The sequence below is a fragment of the Arvicola amphibius genome, chromosome 7, assembly GCF_903992535.2.
Source record: "Arvicola amphibius chromosome 7, mArvAmp1.2, whole genome shotgun sequence".
Taxonomy (NCBI): domain Eukaryota; kingdom Metazoa; phylum Chordata; class Mammalia; order Rodentia; family Cricetidae; genus Arvicola; species Arvicola amphibius.
The window spans coordinates 57,062,522-57,075,013 of NC_052053.1; the positions used below are offsets into that span (position 1 = coordinate 57,062,522).

Here is a 12,492-nt window from a genome sequence, read left to right on the forward strand (position 1 = left end):
AGCCACGAGGTCCTTTCCTTCGGCCCCGCTGCTCAGCTCGTCTGCGGTTCCGGTCTTGAGCGTTCTTCACTCGTTATAACTAGCTTCACGGCATGGTGGGAACTGCCAGAAAAGACCGACTCGCCGGTATTCTGACGTCTTTCTGTTGTTCCAGAAGCGGACAAAGTGAGGGAAAAAAAGAGCAGGTCAGGATGTCCTTCCGGGGCGTCTAGACAGTCTTCTTAAAGAGTGAGGCTGGTTGACACCGGAAGCGTTTCCTCCTGGGTTAAGGTCCATCTTCCGGCCTGGGCCGCCGTTGCTGCGGAAGCCTCAAAGCCTGTTTTGCTAGTCGGTAAGTGAAAGAGAAGGAGACTTGCCTGGGGATGAGGCTAGGGGACGGCGCTGCGCGGAATTGCAGCCGGGGCGGCCTCGGCTTCAGCCCCAGCCTGGAATCCTACCGGCCTGGCCGGCTGGGCCTTGACCTTCGGAAGGCTCGGCGTGGGAACCTTGTGCGGTGCCGGAGGGAGTTGGCAGGCTGGCCCTCTCGGATTCGCGTCAGCTCTTCCTGCTGTGTGTGGAACGCTGCGATCACTGGGTGAACACAAAATAAGGATCAAAAGATCTCTGGGAGACGAAGAGTCACGTTTGGGTTTGGGTTCAACAGAGCTAAAGCACGAATTGGGAAATGGAGCAGGAAGCGTGAATGTAATAGGCAAATGGGGCTCATAGTACAACGATGGGTATATGAAAAACAGATCCATCTGTAGCCGGGCGGTGGTGGCGCACGCCTTTAATCCCAGCACTCGGGAGGCAGAGGCAGACGGATCTCTGTGAGTTCGAGGCCAGCCTGGTCTACAAGAGCTAGTTCCAGGACAGGCTCCAAAGCCACAGAGAAGCTCTGTCTCGAAAAACCAAAAAAAAAAAAAAAGAGAGAGAGAGAAAAAGAACGATCCATCTGTAAAAAGTGTGGTAGGGTGGAAATCCTGAAGGAGTTTGCATTCTTTTTAAGAATGAAAGGCAGTCCAGGAAGTGGAAGAAACAGTGGGCTTAAAGCATAAGAAGTTTTTTTTCTCTCCTCCTTTTTTAAATCATAATGTTAGTGGGAATTCAGGATGTAGTTCAGAATATTCAAATAGTGCTCTGTCAGGATACCTGTTGAAAGCATTAACGATGGTCAGGGCAGGACTAGGGACTTGTAATGGGGGTGCTAGTAATAGGCAATTTGAAGATTACATTTTCTAATTTAAGATAACAAGTGTACTCTTTGTGTCACTGTACTCATTACTGACTGGTATTTAAAAATTATGTACCATATGATGACACAAATGCATTATGACATTTTGGATTTATTTGGGGACAGATTAACTCCTAACACCCAAAGTAGAGTTTAGGTCTTCATTTTTCCTAATGTATGTTGGAAAGTGGGTGACTCTTTACCTTAATAAATTGAAATAGCATTGCGTATGCTGTATCAATGCTTGTGCTCTGTTTTGCGTAGATTTTGACCATGGCAACTGAGTCTGATGTTCTACACTTCCAGTTTGAACAGCAAGGAGATGTGGTCTTACAGAAAATGAATCTCTTGAGACAGCAGAATTTATTTTGTGATGTATCAATTTATATTAATGATACTGAGTTCCAAGGTCACAAGGTGATTTTGGCTGCTTGTTCCACTTTCATGAGAGATCAGTTTTTGCTAACACAGTCAAAGCATGTCAGAATCACCATTCTGCAGAGTGCAGAAGTTGGCAGAAAGTTGTTGCTGTCCTGCTATACTGGAGCACTTGAAGTGAAAAGGAAAGAGCTTCTGAAATACCTGACTGCTGCCAGTTATCTCCAGATGGTTCACATTGTAGAAAAATGCACAGAAGCTTTGTCCAAGTATCTGGAAATTGATCTTTCTATGAAAAATAACCAACACACTGACTTGTGTCAATCTTCAGATACAGATGTTAAGAATGAAGAGGAAAATTCTGATAAAGACTGTGAGATAATTGAAATTTCAGAAGATAGTCCTGTAAACCTAGATTTCCATGTTAAAGAAGAGGAAAGCAACACATTACAGTCTGCTGTGGAGAGGCTGACATCAGAGCAGAGGGAAATGAAATCTCCAGAGCTCTCTACAGTAGATAGTGGTTTTAAAGAGAATGAAATTTGTATCCTCCATGTAGAATCGATCAGTACAGATAGTGTAGAGAATGGGCAGTTTTCACAGCCTTGTACATCATCCAAAGCAAGCATGTATTTCCCTGAAACACAGCATTCATTGATCAATTCTACAGTTGAGAGCAGAGTGGCAGAAGTTCCCGGAAATCAAAATCAAGGGTTATTTTGTGAGAATACTGATGGAAGCCATGGTACAGTAAATGAGATCCAGAATCTAGATGAGAATTTTTCATTGAGGCATCAGTGCCCCAGGTGCCCAAGGGGCTTTATTCATGTAGAAAACTATCTGCGTCACCTTAAGATGCATAAACTGTTCTTGTGCTTGCAGTGTGGGAAAACATTTACACAGAAGAAAAATCTCAACCGGCATATTCGAGGACACATGGGTATACGACCCTTTCAGTGTACTGTGTGCTTAAAGACCTTTACTGCTAAAAGCACACTTCAGGACCACTTGAACATACACAGTGGGGACCGACCATATAAATGCCATTGTTGTGATATGGATTTCAAACACAAATCTGCTCTCAAAAAGCATTTAACCTCTGTTCATGGCAGAAGCAGTGGTGAAAAACTATCTAGGCCTGATCTGAAACGGCAGAATCTATTGTAATCAAATCATGAACTTGCAACGAAAGCAAGTTTTTAAAGACACAACATTGGTAGTGTTATATTCCCCCCACCCCAATCTTTAGCTTTTGTTTTTGTTCTTCCTACCTATTATTCATTCTGAATTTCTAATAGTTCCAAAGTTGTGAATGGAGTGATTAAATTTATGGTATTCTATTTTGTCTCAAACATTAGTTTTAATCCTCTGTTCAGCAGGAACTGCAGATTCTGATGTGTAGTTTTTAGATTAGTGATTTAATGTTGAATTTATATAGTAACTTTAATAAGTTCAAATGACAAGAAAATAGATTTGAAAGCATAGTGTTATCCATTACTATTAATTTTGAAAACAGGACTAACAGTTTGGTTTTTAATGTTTAACTAGTGTACTTGGATTATAGCTAAAACACCCAATTATTGTTTTAAAGGAGCACAATCTATATTCACATGGGACCAGCAGATTTCCTTAGAATTTCATTATTTAAATATCCAAGAGAATATGTAATTAGACCCTATTCCTGATTACATATTATATAGTTGAATTAAGAACTCAGTGGCCAATGAAAGTATGTTCTTGGCTTAGATTGGAAAAGTATTTTTTCTAAATATTTCAGTTTCATTAAAGACACCTACTGTTTACTTAGGGATTTTTGTTTTGTTTGCTTTGCTTAACATGCACTAAAATTGACCTTTCTCTGAGGAGTTTTCTATGAATTTAACACATGTAATAATTTTTTGCAGTTGGGACACAACTCCCAGAGTGCTCTTATGCTGCTCCTCTATTATCTACTCTTCCAACTCTAAATTCTAGGAAGAGTTCTTCATCACTATAATTTGTTAAAATCTGGGGTAATATAAAACTGGAATCTTCTAGTATGTTACCTTTTGATATTTTTTTATACAACATAATGCCTTTGAGCTTCATTTATGTATATATTAACAAGTCCTTTTTTATTTCTTTATTTTATCTTCTCTCTTACTTTACTTTTGACTTGATTTGTATAGCCCAGGTTGGCCTCGAATTTGCCTAACTTCTTGAACACTGGGATGTGCCTGGCCCCTTTTCTGTGTTGAATTGTTTATATATACATTTTCTTTTCAAGCAGTCACCAGGTGAATTGTTTAAATTTAAAAAGCTACTATAATTAGTTTTAATATCTCATGTATATGAATACCTCTAAATCTAAAATTTATTTGCCCTTACAATAAAGAGCAAAATTCACTGCAATGCAAATCACTTTTCCTGACTGTAGAAAGCACTGACTTTCAAGCTATCCTATTTCTCTACATAACTCAGCTCTGTGTAGAGTTTCTACTGTATTTAAGTTCTGCTGACAGAGTTTGGTATTTTAACATGTAATATACTTTGTACTATAAAAGAGTTGTGAAAATCCTATAAGTGTTAAATATAATTTTTGTGACACTTTCATGGGAGTAATGATCTATATAGAATTTTAGCTCTGGGTGAGACTTTAAAGAATCTAGGTCTCACAATTGAGTTCATAACCTGGGACACTAATTAATGACATTGACCAGGTCACTTCTTCAGCTTTTCTTAGTTTTATATAAAATAACTTTGATCTTGATAATTTTTAGAATTATTTCTAGGTCTAAATTTCTACAAGTTTATATTCCTCATTAGAGCAGAGGAGACAGTGATGTCTTTATGAGCACTGCTATTTGAGTACTCGCTTGGAGACAGAACTTTTCTAAGGGAAACGCTTTGTTCCATTAGTTAATGGACCACTATAGTGGCTAATTTCCTTTCCCACATGACTTAAGAATGACCAATTATAGTTGTGAGAGTATTTCCCTCTGAGAAATTGTTTACTTGTGACTGAAGTGCTTCTAATTTTGCTTCCTGAGTGAATTTTGGAAGGGAGGGCTAGGGATGGGTGGAGAGGGTAAACTATAGTGTAAAAAAAAAAAGATTTTTTTTTTAGGAAGTAGTATCGACTATATTTAATATTTGGGACATTTTGATTGAAGGTGTTTTAAGTTTTGTGTGTGCCTTGTAAGATTGTTGTAAAAATTTTTGTGAGCACTTTGAAAATTTTGCTTGTGGGGAGGGTGTTTTATAAAGTGGTTGTTATACTATTTATTTTTGTTATGTATACAGATTGATTTTAAAACATTCCTAGGAGTTGGGTAAAGTACACATGCCTGTATGTAATCCCAGCACTTGGGAGGTAGAGGCAAGAGAATCAATTCAGGGCTAGCCTTCATTATATAGCTAAGTTTGAGGCTAGCCTCAGCTAAAGGAGACCTTGTTTTGGAGGGGAAAAGGTAAACGAGCAAAAAAACATTCCTGGGAGAGTGTCTGTTTGCATGACATGTCTGAAAAAAAAATCAGCAAAGTAGAATCTGTTAAAATATGCAGGTACGACAAAGTATAGCCTTTATTAATTTTTAAATACTTTTAGCTGTTTATGACAGAAAATGTTCGAGTTGAATCTCTTTTATTTACTGCATTTCCATATGTAAACAATCTTAAAGGTAGTTGTTATTTTATTGCAGAGAGACTCCTTTCCTCTTTTTATTGTATGTAATTATGTTTGTATAAAACATAATAAACTGGAGGTGGGAATGGAGAACTTGGGTTGTGTATTTCTATGAATTTTAAAGAACTGAATTTGTTTGGTGATAAGGTTTTTAAAAATTGTGTGTGTGTGATTTGTTATTTTTTTAGTTATGTGTATTGTGTGGGCACATGTTTGCCAGAAGCTGTTTCCCCTCCTGCAGCTGCAGTTCCAGGCACTTGTGAACTGCTGTATGTGGGATCTGAGAACTGTGCAAAAGTTGTAGGCTACATTAACCACTGAGCATCTAGTCCTCCGTTATTCCTGCTATTTAGTCATTTTTGAAATAGCTACTTGGTTTCTTTTTATCTGTACTAAAAGTTAAGTACACAAAGAATACCAGCTGTCTTGGAGGTAGACAATGTACGTAAAATTTTGAAATCAGTTTGGCAAACATAATGCCAGGTATAAATTATTGATAGGAAAAAAAGGTGTAGTTGTTACTTTAAATATAGTTTTCCACATTTGAGGAATTTATCTTTCTTCCGTGAAATGGAAGGGTATATCTAATGGGCATAAGATGAAAAATGCACACATACACTATTGGTTAGGAATGTGTATATGTAAAATTTCTCATCACTGTCAGTTGAAAATACAAAAGTGTACACCTGATGGGAAATTTCCTGTTTTGAATAGCATAATTGTATGAAAGTAGTAATAATAAATGGAATAAGATTTGTGGGGCCAATGGATCTTTCATAAAAAATTGAAACACTGTTCTTGTAAGTGCCAGAAGCTTTGGATCTCCTCCTCGAGCTGCAGTTTCAGGAGGTTGTGAGTTGCTGTGGTTATGGAGTGTGTGTGTGTACAAATATTGGGGAGGGTGAGAATTCTTGATGTGCAGCCCAGTCTATGATTCTGCCCCAGTCTTTGAATTACTGGGTTCACAGGCATGCACCACCACACCTGGCTTACAAATCATGTGTTTTAAAGGCTCCTTATCAAAGTCATTTTTCCATATTCTAGTTTATGTACAGATTCACAGATTTTTTTTGTTGAATATTTCATTTTACATTGGAAAATGCGAGTTTAATTACAAGGCGTGACCATTAACCTCTATTCTTCAGTTGCACATCATTAACAAAGGTTACACAATATCAACCTTTCAGTATTACTTTGGCAAGTGAATTATAAGTAAAACTAAAATGCTTATATCACTTATAAAGTCTGGCATATAGTAATTCATAATTGTTGCTTTTCTCATCTTTATTCCCAATGTTTCTTCATTTATTAGAACAAAGGATAATTCCCATTTTACAGTTTGCTATAAATTCTCTAACAAATACTGAGTCAAAATGCCAAAACTTGCAGATTATGATCCTTCCTCTTTTTGAGGCATTTGGGATTTTAGATGAGGTAGGTGGGTCCGCAAACGTCTCACTTTGGTCCTGGTTCTTGTAACCTGGAACATTATTTGCTAATTTGGTCAGTATCTCACAAGAAGGGTTCAATAGGATCTGCTCAATGGATGATAAGCCTTTCTTGGTGGAAGGTTAACGTTGGCTCAACTGCACAAACGGCCTGGACTCAAGGCTTAGTTCAGGGAGTTTCCCATAAGTCTCTTTGGCTTCCCTACTCCTCACAGCATCTCCCACAGTACTCCGGGGCTCCCTTGGTCATGTGACCACGGTGTAGCTCTTCAGAGGGAAACTAACGCGCAGTGAAGTGAGGGCCACTACGCTTCCCTTCCACCCCAAATCCCGGGCTTGCGAAATCTCGCGGGAAGTGAACAGTATCTTCTCGCGAGAGTTAAGTAGGGATCCCTCCAGGTCCGCCTCCGTGCTGAGGAGGAGGAGGAGAAGGAGGAGGAGGCGGAGGGAGGAGGAGGCCCCGTCGCGGCCTTCGCCGCCGCCAACGGGGCTGTCCCTGTAGCTCCCGATGGAGTTTGAGGCCCTGAAACCGCCGCCGAGCTCTGCCCCGGCGAGACGAGGCGCCTCCGTAGCCAAGCCGCGCCGTCGCGGGGTTCCCGGGAGCGGCCCTTAGCGACCCCGCCCGGGCCCCTCAGGTAGGGCGGGGGCGGGCACGGTGCGGCTGGGCCCCGGCCCCGCTGTCCGGTCCCCAAAGGTGGGGCGGGGAGCTGTCTCTGCCCGGCGGCCTGTGCATGGTGGCCGCTGGTGCCCCGAGGGTTGGGAATCGCGGGCCGCACCCGACCCTTGGCGGACCCCGGACCCCGAAGAGCCCCTTGCTCCGGTAGGGCTTTCTGATGAGAAGCGAAACGCTCAAATGGCCACCGTTCCTAGCTGAAGGGATGCCCTCTGACCACTGAGAAGCCCACCCGAGCAGAGGCCGACTTCCTTTGCTTATCCCGGTTAGGAAGAGGGTTTTCCGAAGCCCTGATAACGTCCTCTTTCAGCCTCAGGGCTTACCAAGACCCCAGCGCACGAATGGTGGAGGCGATCTGCCTGACGTTAATAGGGACCCTGGCCAAACAATGCCCAGGGAAGGCTTAACCTCCCTGTTAGGCTAGACCAGAGAGGGTGCGCAGGGGATGTGACTAGGATCAATGGCATGAAACACAGACCGGGAAGTCTGTTAAGGCTTTCTTTCCCTCTTTCGTCTTATTTTCCTTGGGGAAGCCTCTTGAGGAGATTCTTCCACCATCTTAGGAGAATGGTAGGAAGCATCTTTGTTTCTCAGAAAAACAACTGGACTTTTCTCTGTCCTTAGCACTCAAGAAGAAAGAGGATAAGGGTAGCTGTCATTTCCATCCTTGAAATCACCAAGAGTTTTAAGATACTCGCAGACACAGCCTTCACACCAAAATAGTCACAAGTAATCACAGACATAAAGTAGTCAACCTGTTTATATTTTTATTTAAGCTCTATCTCAATTCTTTTTAATCCTACTGTCCTCTTGCCTAAGAACCCTTTTTAGTAATTTCTTCTTACCTTGATTAGTGACTTTGTATCCCAAATAAAGTGTTTAAGTAATCTTACTATCATTTTTTTATTAGTCACACTTTTAAAGCTCCAATAAAAGCTTTTAGTTTACCTGAGAAAACTAATAATGACACACTAAAGTGATATAATATGACCCGGAAGGAAAGAAACAAATGTTGGTTTCATTTGGTGGGTCCAGAATACTTTGTAGATTCCCCCATTTCCACCTTTATTCTGGTTTTAAAAAACGACCAAACAAAACAAAAACCTACATCATTGTTCCGACCTCAGCATCAGTATCTTAAGTTGCTTACTAACACAGTCAATTCTTGAACAAATAAAAGCCATTAAACACATCCTATTAAAGGCATCCTCCCCTCCCCCTTTTGTTGTTGATTTGGAGATTCTTGTTTTCCCAAATTTCAGAGTTTGGAAAATTGCTAGTACAAAATGTTAAATTTATTTCCCGGTCTTGTTTAGAAAAGGCTGATACCATAATTCTAACAGGCTTTTGTTCTTTGAGAATATCTTTGCAGTCTAGTTCATTAGAGAAGCCTTTGAATTACTCTTGATCTGTTACTGTTGTGTTAGTGTGTCATGCAGGAAGACTTAATATCCATGTTTTTGTTAATTCACTTTCTCTGTAATTTGCTTCCTTCTAGTTGGCAAAAGCATTTTTCCCTACACTCGGGATTTTATATTTAAAACGAGAACATTGTGTGTGATGGTTAAGAATGCTGATAATTTGTAACAAGGTTGTTCTGTTTATTAATTTATTTTGTTTTGTTTTGGAAACAAGGTCCTCTCTTCATAGCCCTGACTGTCCTGAAACTCACTATGTAGATCAGTCTGGTCTTGAACTCACAGTGAGTGATCATTCTGCCTCTGCCTCATTTGCGCTGAGACTAAGGTAGTACACCACCATGACTGGTGGTAACAAAGTTGTAATAAGTACTTTCTTATATTTGGTTGGACTTGGTTGAAGTTTCACTTCCTAGTGTTGGAAAAAGGAAGTCTGCAGAAAAATAAAGCTAATTGGAAATTAAAAATGAATTGCATCTAGTCACATGAGTGTTGTCGATTTTATCTTTGTGATCAAGTTTTCTAATTCCATTAGAACCTTAAATGTGACTTTTACCTCAAAATTCCTAATAAAAATTATATTTTGAGTATTACCTTATAATCATTTGTAGTCTAGATTTACCTTTACTACCTGATAGCAGCCACATGTAACAACTAAGGACTTGAAATGTGTTAAGTGCAAATTATATACCATATTTCAAAGACTTTAATTGAAAATTCTAAAACATTTTAATATTTTAAGTTTTTATATAATTGCAGGTTAAAATGATATTTTACTTAATTATATAAAATGTACCACTAAAAGTGATTCATCTATGTTCTTTTTCCTTTTTTAATTTTTTTGTTTAGTTTTTTTTGTTTTTTGAGACAGGGTTTCTCTGTGAGCTTTGGTGCCTGTCCTGGAACTAGCTCTTATAGACCAGGCTGGCCTCAAACTCACAGAGATCCACCTGCCTCTGCCTCCCAAGTGCTGGCCTTTTTAAAAATTTGACAATCAGAAATTGTTATAGTTTTTTTTTTGTTGTTTTTTGATTCAGGCTCTCATTCTAACCCAGGCTGGCCTAGAACTCACTGTGTAGCCTAAGCTAGCCTTGAACTTGACTATACTCTTGCCCTGAACTTCCTTAGTACTTATAAGGGTCAACTGCAATGCAGGGGTACAATAAATAAATACATGAAGAACCAAAAACTTATGATGGTATCCTTTTAGCGTCAAAGTAATTCGAGGGATAAGGATTCTAGTAATAAGAAAGGTAAGGTAATCTAGTGTCAGAACACATAATTTTCGTCACAAAGTATTTTTTCAAATCTAGCCATCACTAAAGAAATAGAACTTTGTTAAATTGGAAGGTTTTTTTTCCTATTAGAATGCATTGAAAGTTCTCTCTTTTTAAAAAACTTGGTTCAAGCCTAATTTGGGGATTAAAATTGATCGCATCCATCTCATAGCTTTAAACAAAATAGTAGTTTTTGACATTGTGATATAGCTTCTCTTTTCTCCAAACTCTGTTGTCCTTGAGTGCTGAGCCACAGAATTTACAGGTTATTTCCATTAGCGTTTCCTTGTTTCTTAGGTTGAGTCTTACATTGTACATCTGATGCTTACAGTATGATTTTAAATCTAAAGCTGTGTTTTGTTTTGTTTTGCAGTACCGGGGATTGAATTTAAAGCTTCACAAACATTAGGCAAGTGTTCCACCACTGAGCCACATCCCTGATCACAGCTAATTACTTTGATATGTTCTATATAAGGAAGTACTGGTGTAGTCCATTTCAGTAGCTTATAGTACTCAAATATAATTAATTTTTTTAAAGTAACAGAACTGACTTCTAAGTGTATAGTTTTATAAACAGAATTATAAAGTACTATGTGTTAACATAATGCAGTGAAAAAGGCCTATATACTCTCTACTCCGTGTTGTGTCCTGATCTGATTGTGTAATATAAATAACAGAAAATGAAAGTGTTTAGCTGGTATGTTGTTTTGTTTTGTTTTTGGTAAAGAAGTTTGTAATTTACAGCTATAAGACCAGTCTGTTACTTTTTTTGTTTGTTTGTTTGTTTTGGTTTGGTTTTGGTTTTTCGAGACAGGGTTTCTCTGTAGCTTTTGGAGCCTGTCCTGGAACTAGCTCTTGTAGACCAGGCTGGCCTTAAACTCACACTCACAGAGATCCGCCTGTCTCTGCCTCTTGAGTGCTGAGATTATAGGCGTGTGCCAACACCATCAGCAAGTCTGTTACTCTTGTATATCATAAAAAGTTTATTAACAACAAGGATCTGAGACAGTTTCAGGTTCCGCCTCTAATTTAGCCTTTTTCCATTTGTGCTTTAACTTACGCTTTTTCAGTTCTTAAAACTAGTTACTAAAATTAGTTAATGCAAAAATATGTTTTCTCAATCTCTGTAGGTATCTAGACTTTTGGTCTTTTTAATCCGTTTTCTATCAATTTGAAACATTTGGGAAGTATATTTAGGAGTAAGTGCGTCTAGTCACTATAAATGTTAGCAGCAATTAAGGTACCCACTGAATCAAGTCATTGTTAAAATGCATCACTATAAGCTTAAAAGTTCTATAAATTAGTATGCTTATCTCTTTATTGTTAATTTATATATTTCTCTTAAAAATATAAAAATAATAGGATATCTATCATTTTGGGTAGTTGTTAAAGTATTTTGTACATAAGTTTAAGAAGCTCTTTTTGCCTGGCATGGTAGCATCTTTAATCCCAGCACTTGGAAGGCAGAGGCAGGCAGGTCTCTATGAATTTGAAGTCTATACAGAGAAACCCTGTCTTGAAAAACCAGAAGAAGAAAAACTTTCTTTAATAGAGAATTGAAATTCCAATTTTGTCACTAATTAAATATTTTAATGGGCTATGCAAGTTTCTGTATTTTAGATAAAATCTTAATTTCTAATTTGAGTAACTAAAATTTATTGATTATAATACTGAAGGAAAACATTCTTAGAAATCAAATCATATCCTATAAGGAAAGTTTAGTTCATAAATTTACTATTAGAGTCTGGCAAACAGTAAGGGAAAAACTCAATAGTTATTGTCAAAGTTCTATTTAGCTCTTTTCTATACATTTTAAAGGCATGTAGTTTCTAAATATGAACTAAACTTGTCGACAGTATTAGAAACTCGTGTGTGTGTGTGTGTGTGTGTGTGTGTGTGTATGCATATGTAATTACAGGACTGTCAAATGAATGTGGAGTACTGTCCTAATGGTCTTGGGAAACTAAGGAGACTTAGTTCTTAGTCTGTTGTTGTCCAGCAGCCTATGATACCGTAACTCAGCAGAGTTAGTATCTGTCTGAAAAATATCACTTTGTGTTACTAATTCAAAGCTCCACTTGTAGATTTAAAATGAAATTCATCTTTTTGTCTAGATTTATAATTCTGCAGCCAGAAAACAGAACATCTAATATGTTAGTTTCAGGGAGAATTTGCTCACCTGCTTATTGCCGATCTCTAAAGTTGGAAGCAGACTAGATAGTTTTAGATTGGTAGCTCTAATCAGTTTGGAAATTTGAGGATACAGTATAAAAATAATAACTTGAAATTTTTGAGTTGCTTAGAAGAAAATATATTGTTGATGTTAATATGTAATATTTTTCTGCATTAGAGCTGTTTTGTGAAAATTAGTCCATTGTATGGGATTTTTTTTAATATAGTAAGACCTGTAATTTATGTTTA

At 38.2% G+C, this 12,492-nt stretch overlaps 2 protein-coding genes across 13 annotated transcripts in view; both read left to right on the plus strand.

Moving 5' to 3' along the window:
• Positions 1 to 260: 260 nt before the first annotated feature.
• On the plus strand, positions 261 to 5,345 carry Zbtb6 (zinc finger and BTB domain containing 6). Its single transcript, XM_038336459.1, has 2 exons — positions 261 to 331; positions 1,478 to 5,345. Exon 2 carries the CDS (start codon positions 1,487 to 1,489, stop codon positions 2,756 to 2,758), a length of 1,272 nt encoding a protein of 423 aa, XP_038192387.1. The 5' UTR covers positions 261 to 331; positions 1,478 to 1,486; the 3' UTR covers positions 2,759 to 5,345.
• A 1,717-nt stretch (positions 5,346 to 7,062) lies between these two features.
• Positions 7,063 to 12,492, plus strand: part of Rc3h2 (ring finger and CCCH-type domains 2) — a 52,302-nt gene continuing 46,872 nt past the window's right edge. For 3 of the 12 annotated variants that reach the window (XM_038335907.1, XM_038335908.1, XM_038335910.1), the window contains exons 1-2: positions 7,075 to 7,338; positions 10,445 to 10,480. The gene's annotated coding sequence lies outside the window, so the exon portion shown is untranslated. Of the gene's footprint in view, positions 7,339 to 9,836; positions 10,481 to 12,492 lie in introns of those variants that run through there. The other 9 variants (XM_038335912.1, XM_038335911.1, XR_005286134.1 and 6 more) reach the window with 7 other exon arrangements.